The sequence below is a fragment of the Pseudochaenichthys georgianus genome, chromosome 7, assembly GCF_902827115.2.
Source record: "Pseudochaenichthys georgianus chromosome 7, fPseGeo1.2, whole genome shotgun sequence".
NCBI lineage: Eukaryota > Metazoa > Chordata > Actinopteri > Perciformes > Channichthyidae > Pseudochaenichthys > Pseudochaenichthys georgianus.
The window spans coordinates 12,518,056-12,539,755 of NC_047509.1; the positions used below are offsets into that span (position 1 = coordinate 12,518,056).

General features: G+C 42.1%; 1 protein-coding gene across 1 annotated transcript in view; it reads left to right on the top strand.

Moving 5' to 3' along the window:
- Positions 1-21,700, top strand: part of LOC117449960 (cadherin-4-like) — a 238,983-nt gene that overhangs the window by 200,245 nt on the left and 17,038 nt on the right. The window contains exons 9-11 of the mRNA XM_034087899.1: positions 1,627-1,764; positions 6,002-6,187; positions 11,100-11,356. Of these exons, the coding sequence (XP_033943790.1) occupies positions 1,627-1,764; positions 6,002-6,187; positions 11,100-11,356 (581 nt within the window). The remainder of the gene's footprint in view (positions 1-1,626; positions 1,765-6,001; positions 6,188-11,099; positions 11,357-21,700) is intronic.

Consider the following 21,700-nt stretch of genomic DNA (forward strand, 5'->3'; position numbering starts at 1 on the left):
TATGTAGCATACAAATACATGTACTGGTTTTCCTGCAACATTATTAGAGGAGATAAGAAGTCTCCAACCTTGCAGAGAAAAATGTATGTACTCTTATGTATTTTACAAATATGCTACACTGCAGTGCTTCCCTGGTCTTCTTTTAGTCAGTACTTTGGCCCTTTAAAACTTTGAAAGTTTCTGCATCTCCCTTCTTTTCTTGGGCTAGGGTGTTTGAGGTGTTAGGTGCATCAAAAAAAGAAAACACAGGCAGCTATTTTTGGTCGTCCCTCTCCCTTGTGCCTTGGCTGCATCCCCTGCTGTCTCTTATCTCCTCCTCTGTTCTTCACTTTTGAAATGTTTGCTTCCTTCCCTTTATAAGCTCCCACACGGTATCTCTTCTAAAGGTTTCCCCTGGTCTGCAGTGGACTTTTAAGAGCGTGTTGACAGTAACAGACCTCAGTCCTCCAGGGGAAGCTGGGTATGCTGCGGTGTTGTTGCAATGCTGAGAGGTTCAGAGGAGCTCTACATAATTACTCCCTTGTCTAATTAGTGAGAGTGTTGTGTACATGCCGTACACTGGCTGATGGGACAGCCAGCCCAGCACTGCCTCTGAACAATATAGGGAGGAAGAGAGATGTGTGTGTGTGTGTGTGTGTGTGTGTGTGTGTGTGTGTGTGTGTGTGTGTGTGTGTGTGTGTGTGTGTGTGTGTGTGTGTGTGTGTGTGTGTGTGGTGTGTGTGTGTGTGTGTGTGTGTGTGTGTGTGTGTGTGTGTGTGTGTGTGTGTGTGTGTGTGTGTGTGTGTGTGTGTGTGTGTGTGTGTGTGTGTGTGTGTGTGTGTGTGTGTGTGTGTGTGTGTGCGCGTGCGAGCGAGCGTACGTGCGTGTGTCTACGTAAGGGTGTTAATGAGAGTGTGTATACAAGGTTGGAGTTCAGCATCTCGTCTAGCATCAAGATGAGAGGAACTGAGAGGAGTTGTCTAATCCTCCTGATGTGGCATCCTGGCCTAATTGGGATATTTACTCGGTAATTAGCAGGTGAGAGAGGCACTGAGATTGTAATTGGGAATCTCAGTGACGAGACACGTTACCCAGACAGTCTGCTCCCAGACTCCATCCTTCCTGCATCCCATTAACTGCACCGTGGGACAGAGGAAGAGAGCGGATACTGGAATAGAGAGGCAGCTCAACCTAGTACTCGAATAGAAATAAGAGGACCATTTTTCAGCTTGCAGTGAAGTGTCATTTCAGAAGATGAAATGGCATTTATCATTCCCTTGTATTATTGCTCTATAGATAGTCTATTAATCTCTGTCAGTTGGATCATTGTTTTCACATCTGTCCATCAGTGGCACTGGATAAGAAACGTCTTTGATGACATACCCATGGGGAGGCTCCACAGTGCAGCCTTCAGATGGTGTGAAGTCTGGATACGTTCCGCTGTGGAGGTTTTAACGCAGTCGAATGGAAGACATCACCACTGTGATTCTGTGTTTCAAATAAGAGCATGGACCGCTACTATAGAACAGAACAGAAGTGCAGCTTATTCTCCCTCAGGGATTCACACTCTGTGGTTGTTGCTGTAGACTCGATGAGGAGAAAGTTTATTTTTTTCACATGAATAACTGCATTTTGTCTCTGTTACAGAAAGTGTCCCAGTATACCATCATCGTACAAGCCACGGACATGGAGGGAAATCTAAACTTCGGTCTCTCCAACACGGCCACTGCCATCATCACTGTCACCGACATCAACGACAACCCTCCCATGCTGACCTCAAGAACTGTGAGTTTCTACTGTGGTGCAACTCCAATAAGAATTTGGTCTGGGTTAAGAGAAGAGAATGACTGTTCAAAATATATATTTAAGGCTAGTGAGTGACATACATTGAAGAAAAAGAGAGGGCAAAAAGGAGAGAGGGATATAATGAAAGGAAGAAAAAGGAAATGACTACACCACTGTAATGTTGTTACATAGGAAGTTGTACACATGACCAGGAGGAGGATTGTGAAGTGCAAAGGGTACTTATCTCATTTCCTCGCAGAGGATGCAAACTAACACACAAGGGAAACTAATCCATATATTGACTTTCATCAGCAAGAAAATTAGACCCAGCAAATCGTTGAAGGTTTTTGATGCGATGCTGATATTTAAAACGATGATTACATTACAGGAGGTCATTATTGAGAGCAGAGTCAAATTAAAAGTCCAAAGTAATGTACAATGTGGTAAAATGCAGCTACATCGTCAATACTTTAACAAGTGAAGCAGGAGATGTAGTTTTAAAAAGTTAACTTTGTATGCAGTATCTTATTTTAATTCTGGTCATTTCTCTCAGAGATGATACATGTTTAGATGTGCATGTGAAACAGCCAAGGTGGCAGCAGTATTACTCAAATATGTTTGATTTATTATTCAATTATTTCCATGTTTTTAATTAAATACAATGAGGAATATTTTGTATTTCATGTGGCACAGACATGCATTTGTTACGCAATGTGGTCAACAGTGGAGTCAGCGTGTCTGCATTTAAGTTCCAAGTTATGATGAAAAATTCTTCTTGGTGTCAGTTTGGCTTAAGGCGTCAGAATTATTCAGAGTGTGTGCTTTGCTATCAGTAGTGATGAGAGCATGGGGATGTTGGGTTGATAAGGTGCTTAGCTCTGCATCTGCTGAGGGGGTATCAGCACTACAGTCGTCTCTGCTCTTTGAGGTGGTAGCAGAGGAGTTAGGATTAGCATTTGCCCTGGGGGCTATCAAAACCCCTATGATGATGAGTTAGCATTGTCTGGCGGTAAGCATGTGTCAACCGTGTAGCTCATCAGAGAGCTGCTGCATCACACGCAGCATGACATGTACAGAGAGAGGGCAGAGGAAGACTCACAAAGGAAATGGTTAGCTAAAAGAGAACAAAGAGGGACGACGAGTTGATGAGCCGACCACCATGTAGACGCTGACGAAAGATGAAGAGAGGAAAAAGTGATGAGAGAATGATGGGCGGAGGAGGAAGAGTGAAGGATAATTTGGTCACAGGAGCTATGTGATAAAGCAGAGACATGCCCTGTTGTAAATCAAAGGCCTTTCCTGACTCGGCATCCCTCTCTGATTTAACATTCTCTACTGACGACTGCTTATTGATGATAGTGGCTAGTAATAGATTGATATTCTCCAACTGTATTCCACCATGTTTAAGTGCATTTCCATCATCGCCACAGAGGGAAGTTAATACTATCATGGATATTGATGGTAAACTTTAGTGGAGGTCTGGAGCAGTGATGAGAAGAGCACTTTTACCCATTCCCTCCATAAATCACTCATTTTAGTGGTGGGATAACATAAAAGCCATTTTGTTGAGAATGCAAGCCATTATGCAAATATTTAGTGTTTGCAATAAACCCCATAGATCTTCCAACGTGTCCCAGAAATACAAAGTTTGGAGAATTTGTCTTTAATGTTGATGATTAATATTTCATCATGCCTATCAGAGGCTGCCCTATTTTTCAAGGCGGCAAAGGGTGGTGTATGTGTACGGATGGGAAGCTTATTCTGGGCTGCAGACATGCTTTCATTTTGCCTGTGATGCTGATGGATGCGATGATTTGAGAAAATATATATTTATCTCTTTTGTTTATTTATTCAAACAGCACTGTGACGACTGTGTCCCACATCGTATCAGGAGGTTTTGTAGTTGTGTACATCAGGGTGTCTCTGTGCTGGATGTACTGCAGTGCTTTCCTTGGCCTCCTTCCTTTACCATCCTCACAAAGTTCCTATGATGAAGTCCCCTGTCACTTCTCCTTTCTCTCCCCTTCCCTCCCCCTTTAGTCTTTCCCCTCTGCCAAAATAGTGACAGACGGGTGAGAGTGTTGGCAAGAGGTATTTTGTCAAGTGCTGTTAGAAAGCCAAGTGTTCCGTGCCAATCACAATCAAAGAGCTTTCAACTCCTTCCTGTAGTCCAGCTGTTGGGGACAAGATACATTATCATATACAAAAGACATACCCGATAAGAGGAAATCTAGTGTGAAAAACACTTTGACCTTATCACATCTCTCTACAAATCTCACTACACGTATATACAGTCAAATGTAATTGTGAGCTAATACATGATGAAAAGAGTTTAAGATAGAGGAAAACATCATCGTTTTCAAGAGAGATAAGATTGCTCTCTGTTCAAAATCACAAATGCTGAATTAAAAACCTTTATTGACAACAACACAAACATAAGTCAGAGTTTTAATGATAAAAGACTGAGTCATAAAGAAATAGAACAATCATTAAATTAATGAATGTAGTGGAGGATTTGAAAAACCTGTTATGAAATGTATTTTCATTTTAATTTCTCATTTGAAAGCTAACTTTTAGGTGCACCCTAATGACACAGTAGATATATGAAATGGTGTCCTTGAGAATGTTTACATCAACTGCATTTCACATCCTTTTAATTTGTTCTGGTATGTGGGAAAGGAAGTAATTCACAGATTTATGTTGAGTGTTTGGAGGGCGCTTGACTTCGTATGCCTCCTAAAGTTGGTATTTACACACTCTTGTAAGTTTTACCATTGAAAGTGAACTACCTGACATTTATTTGCTAAGTGATTGTACTGATAATATAATTTTATGTTTGGGAGATAGAAAGAAAAACTGCCATGCCACACACACAAGATTTCCTAAGGGAAAAATAAGTAATACTTTTATTACTCTAGCTGTAAATGCCTGAGAGGAGCACCACCCACCCCATAAAGAGATAATGAGGGAAGAAATCTTGAACTGGGGTATTGATGTTAACAGCTGTGGTGGACTCTTTAAACTCTTCCATCAGATCTGGTTAACTCTCGTCCTCACTTGTTACTGTGTGCTGAGAAACAAGATGCTCAAGGGCCCTTAGGAGCTCAAGAGCCATCTCTGAAGTTGTATTTTATTGAATTGGCATCGGGGAGTCCCTGAACCAAACCACAGTAATAAACCTCTCAAACACACACATGAACACACACTCACTGTGACACGTACATACGACAGCATGCCTACTTATACATTTCAGTCAGTGCATCACGACCACCCGGACATGTCTGTTGTCTTAAGAATGTCATTGAGTCTCTGAACAGCTCTCCTGACGCAGCGCCCTAATCTGCCCGCTGCTGTTTGCTGGGTGATGCAAGGGTTGCCAGGCAGGGTATTATGGTCTGTTTGAGTGTTTGGTCTGGGGCTTTGCTCTTTGATATCCTACACTCACATAAGCTGCTCAGCGGCTCTTCCACGCCTGTTACCCATGGTGACATGGCAACTGTATGATGCTCCACGCCTGTTGCCTTCAGATGAGGTGAATACCGCGTCAACACGCTCACCTTCGGACCACACGTAATTGCTCAAGAGTTGATGGGTTGTCCGTGTAGGTGTGGCTGCGGTTGAGTTGTGTTTTTACAGCGTAACGGTGCATTCTTTGCTGTTGTTTGTTCTTCTTTGTGGGCTTTATCCCCTGAGCCTGTACAGCTTTGATCAATCCCCACCATACAGACATATGACAGACAGCGGCTCACTCCTCATCAGGCTTATCAGGAAAAAGCACATGTGTTTGTACAGCGGAGAAACAACTAAAAACCACTCATATACACTCAAACAGATGTTTAACCCTCCCCACTGTTGGTTTCTTTCTGTTCATCTATTCTCTCCTTCTTCACGCTGGCTCCTAAAGAATGAAATATTATTTTGTGTCAAGGATGGGCACTGGGAATGCAGAAAACACTGAAACTGGAACAACGCCCCTGTGTGCATGTGATTGCTGGTGTGAAACTGTGTTTACGGCCTGTTTACTACTCAGCTGTGGTAAAGCGTGGTCATTAAACTTACTCTACCTGAAAACCCTAAAAGAAGGACTGTAAAGGGAAAATGTTAATGAAAAGTAAGCACTTTTGTATAAATTGCCACACTCAAATGGCTCAATGGATCCCATAAGACCTGACCTACAGTCACAATACAAATATTTGAAAGCATCAGAAAACAGTGTATTTACTCTACTTTTCTGCAGTTTTCCGGTGAGGTCCCGGAGAACCGAGTGGATCTTGTGGTGGCTAATCTGACGGTGATAGATGCCGACCAACCGCACTCTCCGAACTGGAACGCCATCTACAGGATCATCAGTGGAGATCCAAACGGGCACTTCACCATCCGCACGGACCCCGTCAGCAACGACGGCATGGTCACCGTGGTGAAGGTAAGTCATCACAACATGCTCATCTCAGAAACTTTTGTTGTCTCTTTGTCTCTGCTGACTTTTAGATCACCTTAAATCAAAGGCAACAATAATAGTCTTCAGAGTAGGAGTCTTTTCCCTTTCATACAGTATGGCCCCTTACGTCCATATGAGGTATTAGATGCTGCTGTGCCCTTCATGCACCCACACACAGACTTGAAACACAATGGCTAGCGAGGCCACTGTAGCAAATTAGGTATTGATTTCTCAATTACAAGGCAACGGTTTAATACACTCATAATGTTCTAGCTGCTGTGGTAAATGACAGCGACAACGAAACCATGTCTTATAACAATTTGCTGCTCAACCTCTCAGACGGAGGTTGTCTGGAGAGTTTTAACCCGTTTGTATAAAGATATAGGAAATAAGCAACAGCATGAAAATCTGTATGATATTCAGCTGGTATTCTGTGTTTAGATGCACAGTACGTCCTGTTGAATGTCCCTAAACATTGGTATTCCTCTGTTCAACCATTTGCTATTAATGTGTTTCTCATGTTGCATGTGTTTGTAGAAATACTTTTTATTTTGTATGCGCATGACCCTGAGGACCCGGGGGTATTCTCTCTGTGCATCTGACTCCTGCAAATCACATCTCACAGCCTACAATAATGTTTAGAAACTAGCAATAACATCACCCTTGTAATTCCCACAGCACCTAGAGCAATGAGCATTGGCATTTTGCTTCTCTTCATTATCTCTAGATGACTGCCTTTTATAATCCATTCCTCTCACTCCCTGATGTTAAATTCAGCAGGCAGCCGGGTAGCCGTGAGCTTCCATCGACACCCATGGGAGGTTATCAGGAAATCATAAAATAAGAGACAGGACACCCCCTGGGAAGAAATAGACTGTCTTAACAAGTAAACAAGGGCTTTGGCTTGCTCCGGGAAAAGGGAGCCGATGGTTCACATCAGACTCAATATCGGTAAAGTCATAAAGCCGTAAGAAGGCGCTATCTCTGTGTTCCCATTTCTCTAAGCCATCTGCGGCTGCTAGTATGGACGCATCGTATCACTGACACCTAGGTATGTGGCAATCTCCCACGAGGCTTGTCTGTAAACAAGGGCTGAGGTCTTAACCATAACATGTCACACATTTATACTGCTCTCTGGGGATATTATGAGACGCATTCTTATTTTCCCGCACGGTAATAGAGCCACTAGACAAACAAGCACGCAAAAATAATACACAAACAGAGCTGCTTGGTTCGAATGAGTCATTAAGATATGTAAATGTCAGCTTATGATAAACACGAGGGATGACAGGGGAAGTGGAGAGGAGGAGAGAAGTGAGGCAAAGACAGATTTTGGAAGATTGAAAGATGCAGAGAGCAAAGATCACAGAGGGTGAGGGGGCAGAGGTGAGCAGACGAGGGGCTGGGAAGTTGGAGTCCAGCGAAACAAATTAAGTAAGAGGGAAAGACAGGAGCGAGCGAAGCGATACAGAGGAGATGTAAGATGTGACGGCTCATGGACAAAAGATGGAAGCTATGTTATTGACCTCTCACCCTCCTAGCTTCCCTCAGGGTGTGTGTGTATGTGTGTTTTAGTTAGCCTACAGCTACACTCTAGACCACCCTGTGCTATGAATACCACTGGTTGTAGATCAAAGATCCTTGAACGTGCTGTGCCTGTAAAAAGGTTCCAAGTGCACCAAAGGTGTAACACAAATACACACCTTTGAGCTTCAATTTACTTGTATATCCTTGCATATACAGTGGGGCAAAAAAGTATTTAGTCAGCCACCAATTGTGCAAGTTCTCCCACTTAAAAAGATGAGAGAGGCCTGTAATTGTCATCCTAGGTATACCTCAACTATGAGAGACAGAATGGGGGGAAAGAATCCAGAAAATCACATTCTGATTTTTAAAGAATTTATTTGCAAATTATGGTGGAAAATAAGTATTTGGTCAATAACAAAAGTTCATCTCAATACTTTGTTATATACCCTTTGTTGGCAATGACAGAGGTCAAACGTTTTCTGTAAGTCTTCACAAGGTTTTCACACAATGTTGCTGGTATTTTGGCCCATTCCTCCATGCAGATCTCCTCTAGAGCAGTGATGTTTTGGGGCTGTCGCTGGGCAACACGGACTTTCAACTCCCTCCAAAGATTTTCTATGGGGTTGAGATCTGGAGACTGACTAGGCCACTCCAGGACCTTGAAAGCCACTCCTTCGTTGCCCGGGCGGTGTGTTTGGGATCATTGTCATGCTGAAAGACCCAGCCACGTTTCATCTTCAATGCCCTTGCTGATGGAAGGAGGTTGTCACTCCAAATCTCACGATACATGGCCCCATTCATTCTTTCCTTTACACGGATCAGTCGTCCTGGTCCCTTTGCAGAAAACAGCGCCAAAGCTTGATGTTTCCACCCCCATGTTTCACAGTAGGTATGGTGTTCTTTGGATGCAACTCAGCATTCTTTCTCCTCCAAACACGTCTAGTTGAGTTTTTACCAAAAAGTTCTATTTTGGTTTCATCTGACCATATGACATTCTCCCAATCCTCTTCTGGATCATCTAAATGCTCTCTAGCAAACTTCAGACGGGCCTGGACATGTACTGGCTTAAGCAGGGGGACACGTCTGGCACTGCAGGATTTGAGTCCCTGGCGGCGTAGTGTGTTACTGATGGTAGCCTTTGTTACTTTGGTCCCAGCTCTCTGCAAGTCATTGACTAGGTCCCCCCGTGTGGTTCTGGGATCTTGCGTGGAGCCCCAGATCGAGGGAGATTATCAGTGGTCTTGTATGTCTTCCATTTTCTAATAATTGCTCCCACAGTTGATTTCTTCACACCAAGCTGCTTACCTATTGCAGATTCAGTCTTCCCAGCCTGGTGCAGGTCTACAATTTTGTTTCTGGTGTCATTTGACAGCTCTTTGTTCTTGGCCATAGTGGAGTTTGGAGTGTGACTGTTTGAGGTTGTGGACAGGTGTCTTTTATACTGATAACGAGTTCAAACAGGTGCCATTAATACAATTAACAAGTGGAGGACAGAGGAGGCTCTTAAAGAAGAAGTTACAGGTCTGTGAGAGCCAGAAATCTTGTTTGTTTGTAGGTGACCAAATATTTATTTTACCGAGGAATTTACCAATTAATTCATTAAAAATCCTACAATGTGATTTCCTGGATTCTTTCCCCCCATTCTGTCTCTCATAGTTGAAGTGTACCTAGGATGAAAATTACAGGCCTCTCATCTTTTTAAGTGGGAGAACTTGCACAATTGGTGGCTGACTAAATACTTTGTTGCCCCACTGTACATACAAACTAGCACACACACACATCCACTCCAGTGCCCTTGTCAACGAAGCTGTCTGATTAAGAATGTCTTTTTATATCTGAGCTGTGCTACCAACCTGTCCACTGATAACACTCAGGCAATGCAACATACAGATGTGCTCAATATCATTAACATCACCATCAAACACCACAGACACAAGCCTTGCAGCAGTAATCATCACCCGCCTATTTAAAATGTGCCAGCAGGACCTACAAGCTCCATATTTGTTCTCTTTTTTATTTGCTTGCTTGTTGTTGTTGTTGTTGCCATTTGAACCTGATCGTGTTGTCTTCATTAGGAGAGCACGGAACTGTCACTCTGGTTTAGGCTCAGCCGGTAAAACCCCTGTAGAGTACACATATATACACTGTGTGACACACACACACACACACACACACACACACACACACACACACACACACACACACACACACTCAAAAGGCCGTCATGACAGCACCCTATGAATAGACTAAGCCCTGCTGCCACTTCTCAGGATGTGTGTGTGTGTGTGTGTGTGTGTGTGTGTGTGTGTGTGTGTGTGTGTGTGTGTGTGTGTGTGTGTGTGTGTGTGTGTGTGTGTGTGTGTGTGTGTGTGTGTGTGTGTGTGTGTGTGTGTGTGTGTGTGTGTGTGTGTGTGTGTGTGTGTGTGTGTGTGTGTGTGTGTGTGTGTGTGTGTGTGTGTGTGTGTGTGTGTGTGTGTGTGTGTGTGTGTGTGTGTGTGTGTGTGTGTGTGTGGGTGTGTGTGTGTGTGTGTGTGTGTGTTTTGGTGAGTAGTTTAGAGAGAATATGGGTCCAATTTATCATGGCAACACTTGACACGGCATCTGCTCATTTATTATAATGTCCTTTATCATCAGCAAGGTGCAGCACATTTTCCCCAGCCACAAAAGAGAAATGTTGACAGGGGTTTTTACTTTATAATGAGCGTAATATATGCTGGAATACTTGACATCGTTTGCTCATAAAAAGTAATAATGGTAATGATACCTCTAATGTTATTCATATTCACAGACTGAGAAAGAGATTTTGAATCTATTTTGTTTACCTTTAAATCATTAATAACGACAATAGTTTTAAGTAAGAATGTATTTATTTTTAAATAATCATAAATCCCTTCTTTTCTTTTCCCCATATATACAGGAACATGAATTGAGTGAACATGATAAATACAGAAAAGAACAATATCAACACTGCAATAATTACCATATAGATGTAGTTTATATTTTCATTATCAGTTCACACAGAGGTGACATTTAACTTCAGTAATATTTTGTGAGGCTTTACATAGTGACAGGGGTCTACTGGATTGTATTGAAAGAAGAACTTCCTATCATATTTTGGCAGTCTTTTTTTTAAATATGTAAAATGTACTAGGTAAATTATAATAAGGAAGCACAAATGTACAAATTATAGCATTCCAGCTTTATAATGTAGGAGTTCACAGGGTTTAATGTTATCCCCGTGCTGGAATTCATTATCTAAAAACTATCTTTGACTGTTTAGCATAAAAAACGGTTTTGTAATGTTTTAATTTATTGAAATCAGTTCAACGTTCTCTTCTCACACATTCTTCTTGTTACTTCCTTGCTGCAGCCAGTAGACTATGAGATGAACCGTGCCTTCATGCTGACGGTGGTGGTCTCCAACCAGGCCCACCTAGCCAGTGGCATCCAGTCGTCGCTCCAGTCCACAGCTGGGGTCACCATATCCGTGCAGGACGTCAACGAGCCCCCTTACTTCCCCAATAACCCCAAACACATCCGCTTTGAGGAGGGGGTCCCTGCTGGCACCAGCCTCACAACCTTCTCTGCCTCCGATCCCGACCGACTATCGATGCTGCAGACAATCAGGTACAGAGTGACTGCAATGCAATAACACTTTACAACTGTAATCCTAATTGAGCTAATTCTGACATTTTAATTGCAGGCAATTAGCTTAAATGTCTTCTGGTGAAAAATAAGTGTGTTATTTTACATATGGACAGTCCCTAGACCCAGAAAAGTAATTCCTGTTAAGTCTGCTTAGCTGCATTGTTAGTACAATCCTGGCAGAAATCCCACCATATGCGCTAACAGCAGGCTAAAAATAAGTTTGGATAGGTTCCAGGTCAGTAGCTAGGTGTCAAAGTTCAACTACTGTATGGGACTATATTTTGGCATCACTCATCTCCCAAAGTCTTACTGTGCGAAGTTTATGAGCCACTGGAGAACTCTTAGTAAGCAGGATGAGGTTAATAGGGAGCAATAGCCTCTGGAGTAATCAGAAGTGTGTGCATTCTGTAGATTTCATGAGCACATACATGCAGGTGCACACACACACACACACACACACACACACACACACGCAAAAGCAAAAGCAGCAAGAGAGATAGAGGGAGGGAGGGAGGGAGGGAGGGAGGGAGGGAGGAGAATAAAGAGAGCAGCTGGCTCGAGCCCAAACGCCTGACACAGCATTATCTCCACCTGCAGTGTTCTTTCTCTGCGCTAAGCCTCTCTGAATTTTAAATGTAAACCAACCTTTAAATGACCAGAAGGCCTTTCCTCAGTCCTGCTGTCAACGTGACTGTAGCAGTAACTGCATTACGGCCTCTCAAACTTACAGATAATCTATTGAGTACACTTTGCTCTGTATTGATGTCGCAAAGAGAAAGCTTTAGAGGAATTGTGTTTGTACTCATTGTCACATGTAGAATGTCCTTGTATTATAGTGAGTGTAACTGGCACAGCATAGTGCAGTTGTTCAATTGTTCTGACGTCAGAAAAGGGGTGTTCCGCCTATATGGGCAACTCTCCACCTATCAGGGGAATAGGGGATTGGGCCACGGCTACTGCCATTGCCGCTCGAAAGCGCTGGAGACGCTGTAGTACATATGCCAGGCCTGTAAGTGGCGCTGTAGTCTGCGACAAAAGCAGCGAAGAAGACTTCTCAGAATCAGCCCTTGCAAAAACAGGGCTGGAAAAGAGCAAATAGAGCGAAATGAGGCATGGCTAAAATGCATGATCTGTTTGGTATTTTTTTTTAAAAACTTCACAGACATGTTTTATATAGGTATGGCCCTATAATATATTATTCAAATATAGCATGATAGGTCCACTTTAAGTAGTGGTTTCTCTGCTCTGTGCTCCATGAGAGGAAGCAGCACTGTAGAGATAGCAAATCCACCACCTCATTCGTTTGAATCCATCTGGATAGGATCACTATCAATCCGCCCGCTTTACACCAGTCCCATAATAGCTTTCTACCAGCGACGTGCAGTCAGGGGAGGCAGGGGAGGCAGAGCCTCACCTGTCATACTCCAATGTAACGGAAAAACAACTAAAGAAAAACTAAATAGTAATAATAATAAAATGTCTCCACTGATCTGTGTTGTAAGTGTGATTTCTGTATGATTCCAATCGCTTTTTATAGTAAAGATCAGCAAATTGGCCGAGCTCCGCTACAACTACATGGGAGCGATGAGGAGTGAGGCAGGGACAAGCTCTGCCTCACGTAAGCTTAACTGGCTGGAGCGCGGGCACTAATGTAGCGCGGGCACTTATTTTGTGAGCGCGCTCAAGCCAGTTAAGCTTACGTGAGGTGAGGCACAGATGAGCTCTGCCTCCCCTCAGAATGCGTCACCCCACTGTTTAGAGTCGGTGAGGTCCTGATAATTTATTCCGGGAAATTACTCTGACCTACTAATTGACCTGACCAAAGTTATTGAGTCTATGTAAGTTTACTGCTTGGCTCAGATCCACCAACGTCAGGAAGATCTCACCTCTATTAACTCCCCGAAGAACAAGGTTCAATTAACTGCTGTTTCAATTCAGACAACTCTCTTAAATCTGTTTAAGCGATCCTGAAGGATTTTGATATCAGCAAATGAGGTGTGGCCCTACCTAAGTGTGAGTGTGGCCGGGTGCAATCTTACCTTAAGCAGGAGAGGAGAGCACAGATGTATTTGAAGTTGTCCCAGTCCAAAAGGTGGGATCAGTTTATTTGAAGAAAAATAGGTCCAAACTAATACAGGGTCTAATACCTTCTCTCTTTACAACATTATAATCATACTAAACAAAATGATGCTGTGATCATGTTCAAATATGAAACTTTAATTCACAGTCTTACATTTATTACCAAAATTGTAATTTCAACCGCCCAATTCAGTTGTGATTTTTAAATCTCCCGATAGAATTTAGAGGCATTTCCTCATAAATGACCGGTGATAATAAAAAGCACATTCAAACTTTCATTTTCAACCAATCAATTCCCATCAATTTCATACCTTTTTTCCGACACAGATGTCGGGTACTAACATCCACAAACACATACCTATGTCCCGCAGGTATTCGGAGGAAGATCCTCACAGGTGGCGGTTACTAATACTCACAAACACACTCCTATCCGACACAGATGGCGGGTACTAACATCCACAAACACATACCTATCTCCCGCAGGTATTCGGAGGAAGATCCTCACAGGTGGCGGTTACTAATAACTCACAAACACATCTCAATTCATTCCACTCATTCACAAAGTAATTCACTCAGCTTTCAACGAAGAAAATCAAGAGATATTTACCAAGTTTGAGAGAACCTTACCGAGAGCTATTAACCCAGCTCTGAGGGGCAGAGCCTACCGGGAGAGAGTATACCAGGGGAACCACCCTCTCTCTCTTGCTCCCTCCCAAAAAGCCAGTCTCTTTATGCTCAAAAACCAGGATAGAAAACCCAAAAAACACCTCCTCCATACCCAACCAATGAAAAAAACTGGGCATGGCCACTGATGTACAGGACTGGACATATTCTATTGGCTATGGCATAAGACACACCTTCCCATGTTTGTGTAAAAAAGGACATGACCAGACATATTCTATGGCTATGACATAACCACCTTTTTGAGGCCTCAATGTATTTCTCCTTAAGTCCGGAGCCCCCCTCCCTGTGTACTGCTGTGAGAGGAGAGGGAAGAAACTGCCTACTCTCTTATCAGAGAGTAAGGCATAAATCATTATAGGCCTTACACTCAATTTAACAAACCACTTGTGTTTTGTTTATACTGTAAATATAGAAAAACCTAAAATATGAAGCATTTTCATTGTGGGTTTTACAAGAATTTAATTAATTATATTTGATTATAACTAACTTTCGTTTTAAGTATTCAACATACTATGAAGATCTCAACACCACAGAAACTGGCTGGAAAGCGGGCCCTAAGCGCATGCCTGCACCATCTCACTGTATATCACCAATGTAATGTTTGTAGATCCCTTTATTACATTTATCCTCGCCATCCATAGTCTCTAAATAACTTATTTCACGTATATATGATATTTTTGCCCGCTGGTCTCATCATTCTTTCACACACATATACGGGTATTGGGCCGAGCGCGACACCTTACTTCCGGTATCCGCCATTTTACGCGAGGTGCAAGCAGCCGTACACCGTCTAGGTGTTACTAAGCTTCCTGTACTGAATATCATAGTCTATTGCCTTAATCAATATCTAGTCAACTCTAAAATACCACATATATGCAATGGCATGATAATATTATTGTGACAAGTGGGGTATTCACCTGGTGTTTCCAGAAATTAGACGTAGATGCAGCCAAAATCAATGAAGGCCACTGTCGTTTTTCCATACGTCTGCAGGCAGTCTGTAAGGGCAATCCGACAACCCACACAGCTCTAGTTTACGCTGGTAACGACCTAGAGCACACCCCTCAAGTCCAGAGATGTAATCCGAAGACATGCAGCGATTTCTTCGGTCGTTAATTCAGAAAAAAAACCTAGTGCGCTCTGCCTGGCTACGTTAGCTAGCTGTTTATATTTGCACTTCCAGGATATTTGCACCTCCAGGAAAATGGCGTATTTATATATATATATATATTAGGGCTGTCAAGTTAACGCGTTAATAAATGAAAAAGAATTAACGCCACTAATTATTTTAACGCGATTAACGCATGTGTATTTTTTTTCCTCGGCCGCCCGTAGTTTCAGAGCGCATCGAGTTTAAAATACCATCTACAAACTGATGCTGCTGACAGCCCCGCTCCTGCCGCCCGCTTGTGGCAGACCACACTTCCACGCTCACCGGCAGGCACCGACTGGCCATCGGGAGGACCGGGAGGGTGTGTGTATGTGTGGCCCGAGCGAGAGAGAGACCTTACGTGCATTGTTGTTGTTAGCATCTGGTGCTAGCTAGCTGCGCTAACGGATATAAGGAGCTGTTTAAATGAAAACAGAGGAGCGCTCTATCCACACAACTGCGCCGAGCACTTGACTCTATGCAGGCAGCCAGACTGTGGGACATTGTACGAAAAGTCAGCACATTCATGATTGCAGCAACATGATTGCAGCGTCCAGGCAGCTCCCGTTCGAGCATATGCCTTGAGTTGCACATAGCTCCAACGATCCAACACACACACACACACACACACACACACACACACACACACACACACACACACACACACACACTCACACATATACACACACACACACACACACACACACACACACATACACACACACACACACACACACACACACCATTTGTATTGTATGAGAGAGGTTCCAGGTTGAATTGAGGCGAATATTTGTAATGTTCAGAGGTTGTTGTGTTTAATATTCATGAGAATATTTGTCATTGTTCAAATGATAATAAACATTAGCATAAAGCATATTTGTCCACTCATATGTTGATAAGAGTATTAAAAACTTGAAAAATATTCCTCTAAGGTACATTTAGAACAGATCAAAAATGTGCGATTAATTTGCGATTAATCGCGATTAACTATGGACAATCATGCGATTAATCGCGATTAAATATTTTAATCGACTGACAGCCCTAATATATATATATATATATGGCGCGTGTTGCATTGTGGGTAGCTCGTGACGTCACTGTGTGTGAAAGAATACAACGGCAATGAAAAAAGCACCAGGAGAGGCAGCCATAACCTCTGCCGCACTGAAGGGGGCGCACGTGAGCCCACAGGTTCTTGTTGCTACTGTTATTCTACGCAGACGCAAACAACAAGCTAGACTTTTGAAACTAGAGGAGGATAAGGAGGACTTTTACAAAAATGTAATGGAGATTGTTGTCCAGAAGGATAGGTGCATGGACTTCATCTTCAAGTCAAGGTAAGACCACAATTGTAATGAACATGGGATTTTAGGGTTGCCAACTCTCACGCATCTGGCGTGTGACACACGCTTTCACTCTCAATCCCACGCTCTCACGCTGCCCAAACTATTCTCACGCCAAAAACAAGAATACCGAAGACTCTAAACGGTTTTGAAAACTTTTGTCAGGTAGTGATCGTCTTCTCAATAGAACATCTTTGATAATGTCTTCTGGCCAATCAGAATCAAGATAACGGTGTGGTGTTGTTGCAGGTAGTGATGGCGAGATGAAGCCTTATGAAGCTTTGAAGCTTTCCAGCCAATTGGTTCGCAAAAGGGTTCATCTCATGAGGCTTCATCATGGGCTTCATTTGAACACAAACCCCCCTGTTGGTCAAAGTGTGTAAAACAGGCAGATTGGACATCTCAACAGTGTGCTCTATCTCATACCGAGTTCCCAATGAGCAAAGCCTTAGAATACATCTAAACAACGAACATAAAATCATATTTTCATGTTAACAATATTGTATTTATTCCAGTTTAATGATTGTGATTGAAAAGCCTATGTAATTCACACAGCCTCTTCCCTCTCCTCTCTGTGAGGAGCAGCAGGTTCAGCTTTCAGAACAAAGTAACCAAAAACTAAAATGGCATTCATTTTTTTAAATATGTTGTGTAGTAATAGATTTATTTATTTCTCTTCTCAAGAGAGTACCAGAATGTGTATTTTATGTTAGTATTTCAAAAAATCTCCTGGGGGAGAATCCCCCCATACCCCCCTGCAGAGGTTGGGTTTTCAGCATATCAACTATTTCACCTGTGGAGAAATTACAGGATTGTCTCCAGGTCGCCCTTTTAATTTATTACAAGACAAATGTGCCTTTTTATTTCATACAGTTCAATTTGGATTGAGACAGGGAAATAATCTAAACCTCACGCGTGGCGTTTCACTGTCAATGGGGGCGATATAGTATGGTATGTAACTGCATTGCAAATACTGATTTGAGCCCCACCACTGTATGGGTTAGCCCTACCATAGATTACCCAACAAAAATACTCTGGAGCCGCAACTGCCGACCCGTATTGCGCATTCGCAGATCTAAGATCCAGTAGAAATGATAAAAAAGTAAAAGTCTGCTGCTTATTGTTCTACTAGGCCAAAATAGAGTCAAAGAGTATATGAGAGTGAGAGTGCGTTAATTAATATATTTGGCAGTTTGGAGTAAGTCTGTAGATTTGTTTGTGTGTGTGTGTGTGTGTGTTTCATGTAGCCTATAGGCCTCTCACGATAATTAATTTTGTTGGATACATTTTCCCGGAAACATCCTCATGTATATGGAAATGTATCGAGTTCATTTTTATTTATCGTACGATAAGTCAATTATTTGCTTATCGCGACAGGCACACAATAAAACAGTGGAAACAAACATGTTTGACTTTCATTAGTGATTGAAACTTTGTGCCCTTTATAGTCTGTGTCCAATATTGTGTAGTTGTATATATTGTATATACTGTATATGCTAAGGTCCCGCTGCTGACACGATAGCAGTCATTTCGTGCGCATATGTGTAATTAAACCCATGATATCAAAATCTCACTCCAGCCAGGTACCAAAAGTTGGCAACCCTGTCTTACTAAGAAAGAACAATCCAATATTTAGATTTTGGGAATCCTTTTGTTGAACAGTCTGTTTAAAATGAATTGAAGCATCAGACTAAAAAAGCTTTTGAAAATAACCGAACATTTCGATTAAGGTCAAAATATAATATTTGTAAATCTGACTCTGAAAGAGTCAGTGCCTCACCAGCCATGAACCTCACCGCACGTCACTGGTATCTACTCTAGACTGTTATGTAAGGACACTAATCAAAGCTGTTCCGTCCATCTCCTGAATTCTCATTATTCTGAAGAAAAAGGATATTCAGGGGATCATTCTTGCCAATCAGCTAAAACCCTCTACAATGTTTGCATCACCCTACAACACTTTCATTTTCAAACTTCTCTCACACAGAACTGGTCTCTCAGTGTGTATACCTCAAAAACCCCATCAGTCAAAGAGTTAGCCGACATGTCTGCTTGCATGGGGGAGACATCTCAAATAAAAAGTGCTAAATCAAAGTACTATTTGTCGGTTACCACAGAAAACCTGAATAATCCTAGGAAATTTTGGAAATCCATAAAATCGATTTCCACTGGTGATATCCCAAATGAGCTACCTCCGTGCCTTACCACAGCATCTGGTACTATATCAGACAGGGCTACTATGCTAAATTGCTTTAATAAGCATTTTGTGTCTTGTGTCTCGATGTTTGATTCTGTCACTGACTGTACTTCTGCTTCTGTGAACGCTCCAATCCTTGACTCTGAACAATGTGGTCTGGAAAACCCTTTCAGTTTTACTCCTTTAACTATTGGTATTGTTCATGAAGCCTTATCTAAGCTAGATCCTAGGAAACCGGCTGGCCCGGACAACTTAGAACCTTTCTTTTTAAAGATAGCTGCAGATTTTATTGCTCCACCTCTTACTTCTCTTTTTAACCTCTCCCTCAGCACAAATGCAATTCCAAAAGTATGGAAGTCTGCTTATGTCTTGCCTTTACTGAAAGGAGGGGAGGCAACTATTTTAAATAACTATAGGCCAATCTCTAAATTGTCAGTTCTGGCTAAGGTGCTCGAACGACTTGTGAGTGAACAAGTAAAGGAGTTTTTATCTATAAATGATATCCTGTCTAAACATCAGTCAGGATTCAGAAAGAAACACAGCACCATCACTGCCACAATGAAAGTGGTAAATGACATTAATAGTATTTTAGATAATAAGCAGAGTTGTGCAGCTCTGTTTATTGACCTTTCCAAAGCGTTTGACACCGTTGATCATCACATCTTAAAGCAGAGGCTACTCAGTATTGGCCTATCCAGCCTTGCAGTGGGGTGGTTTGTAAACTACCTCTCTGAAAGGTCCCAATGTGTTCATTTTGATGGACTGTCTCTGAGTGGTTAAACATTTCTAATGGTGTACCACAAGGTTCTGTTTTAGGACCACTTTTATTCTCCATATATATTAACAGCATAGGTGATAATGTGGATGAAGCTACTTTACATTTTTATGCGGATGATACTGTGATGTATTGTGCAGGTCCCTCCATTAAAGAGGCTGTTGTTAAATTACAGGCTGTTTTTAACATTATTCAGACTCAGCTCTCTGAATTAAAGCTTCTTTTAAATGTGGATAAAACCAAGGTAATGCTCTTTTCAAGAGCAAAAGAAGACACCAGAGCCTATTTTAGATTTTGTAACTACGCAAGGAACAAAACTTGAAGTTGTTGCCTGTTACAAATACCTTGGTATCTGGCTTGATGATTGTCTCACTTTTAAACTTCATGTCAATAACCTGCTAAAAAAACTGAGGGTTAGGCTAGGTTTCTTTTACAGGAACAAGTCCTGTTTCTCGCTTGAGGCCAGGAAAAGGCTAGTCACTGTGACCTTTTTACCTGTGCTGGACTATGGGGATCTGATGTATATGAATGCACCTGCCAATTGCCTGGTCAAGTTAGATGCTGCGTATCACAGTGCACTAAGTTTTGTGACAAACTGTAAAGCATTAACCCATCACTGTACCCTGTATGCAAGGGCTGGTTTGCTTTCACTAACTGTACGGAGGCTCAGTCACTGGTACATTTTTATATACAAAGCCATGCTAGGGAAACTTCCATCCTACATCTGCTCCCTGATCTCTCGGAGAATTGTAAGTGGCTACTGCCTGAGATCGAATGCAGTGGTTTTATTAAATGTGCCAACTGCTAGGACTGTCTTAGGGAAGACAGCTTTTAGATGCGCAGCTCCTCTGTCTTGGAATAGTCTGCAAATTAAATGGAAACTGAACAATCTGGTGCCACTAAATGTTTTTAAAGCTCGGTTGGATGCTAGTCAATCGGAAGCTATTGGTACCTGCTTATGTGTATAGTTATGTAAATGATGCTGTATGATGTCCTTTTGTTGTTCTATTTATGTTTTTATGTTTCATGTGGAACTACTTGAGCAGGTCTCCCTTGAAAAAGAGATCAATGGGATTTATCTGTATAAATAAAGGTTTGAAATGAAATGAAATGAAATGTTATACACACCGCAGTTTATGTTACCTTTAATTAATGGCATCAACTCTGCATATGACAAAGAGCTGTATGTCTTTGTAATGGATGGTGGAGATGCAAGGAGGGGATTTAAAAGGAGGCAAGTTGAAAGTATGGTTCTAAAAATAAAAGAGCTAAGGAGAAGGAGGCGTAAGGAGCCGAGGAAGGGGAGCAGACTTCGTGTCAAGGTTTGAACTTGAGGGATGCTCATCATAGGAGGGACAGACTGACAGAGTCCTTTTGGGATTAGTTTGGATGCGATGTGGACAGACGCAGGGGATGGAGACGCAGAGTGACACATCATGCATCACCTGTCAGACACCCCACCAGTAAGGTCGGGCGTGTGACTGGAGACTCTGGCATAAATGATTACCCAAACCTCCTTGGCTAAGCTTCAGACATGCATTTTTCATCCTCAGGGTCGGGGGTTTGAAAAATAAATGTCATGTCTCTCCCTGCTGCTTGCTACGATCACCAACCTGCCAGGCCTAATCATACATCCCACTATACTCAGACAACAGCCATATCCCAAATGAGAGAAACCTTCAGGGGAGAGCTATGGGAGGCATGAGAAATAAGCCACAGGAAAAAATAATTAAACTTTTCCCCAAAATATAACATTATTCCAAAATCGCACTAGAGTAAAAAAGGACTGTTTACCTTTCCAATAAATTGGCATAGCACCTTATTAAAAAAGTTAGTGATAGGGACTGCCAATTGCCCACGGTAACATTGTTGACGGTTGAGACATGTAAACAAAAACACTTTAGCATTATCATCATTCTAATGGGCAGAGGAGCCCCATTGTTTACTGAGAGCTATCAGAACAAATTAGTAAGTAAAAAAAGGACTTAAAGCAAAGTGCATTCTGACCTTAACTTTTCTGGAGTTTACCTTTAGGAATAAACTAATAATTACGGGTGGTTGTATATGCAGTGAATGTGTTTAAAGGTATAGTAAG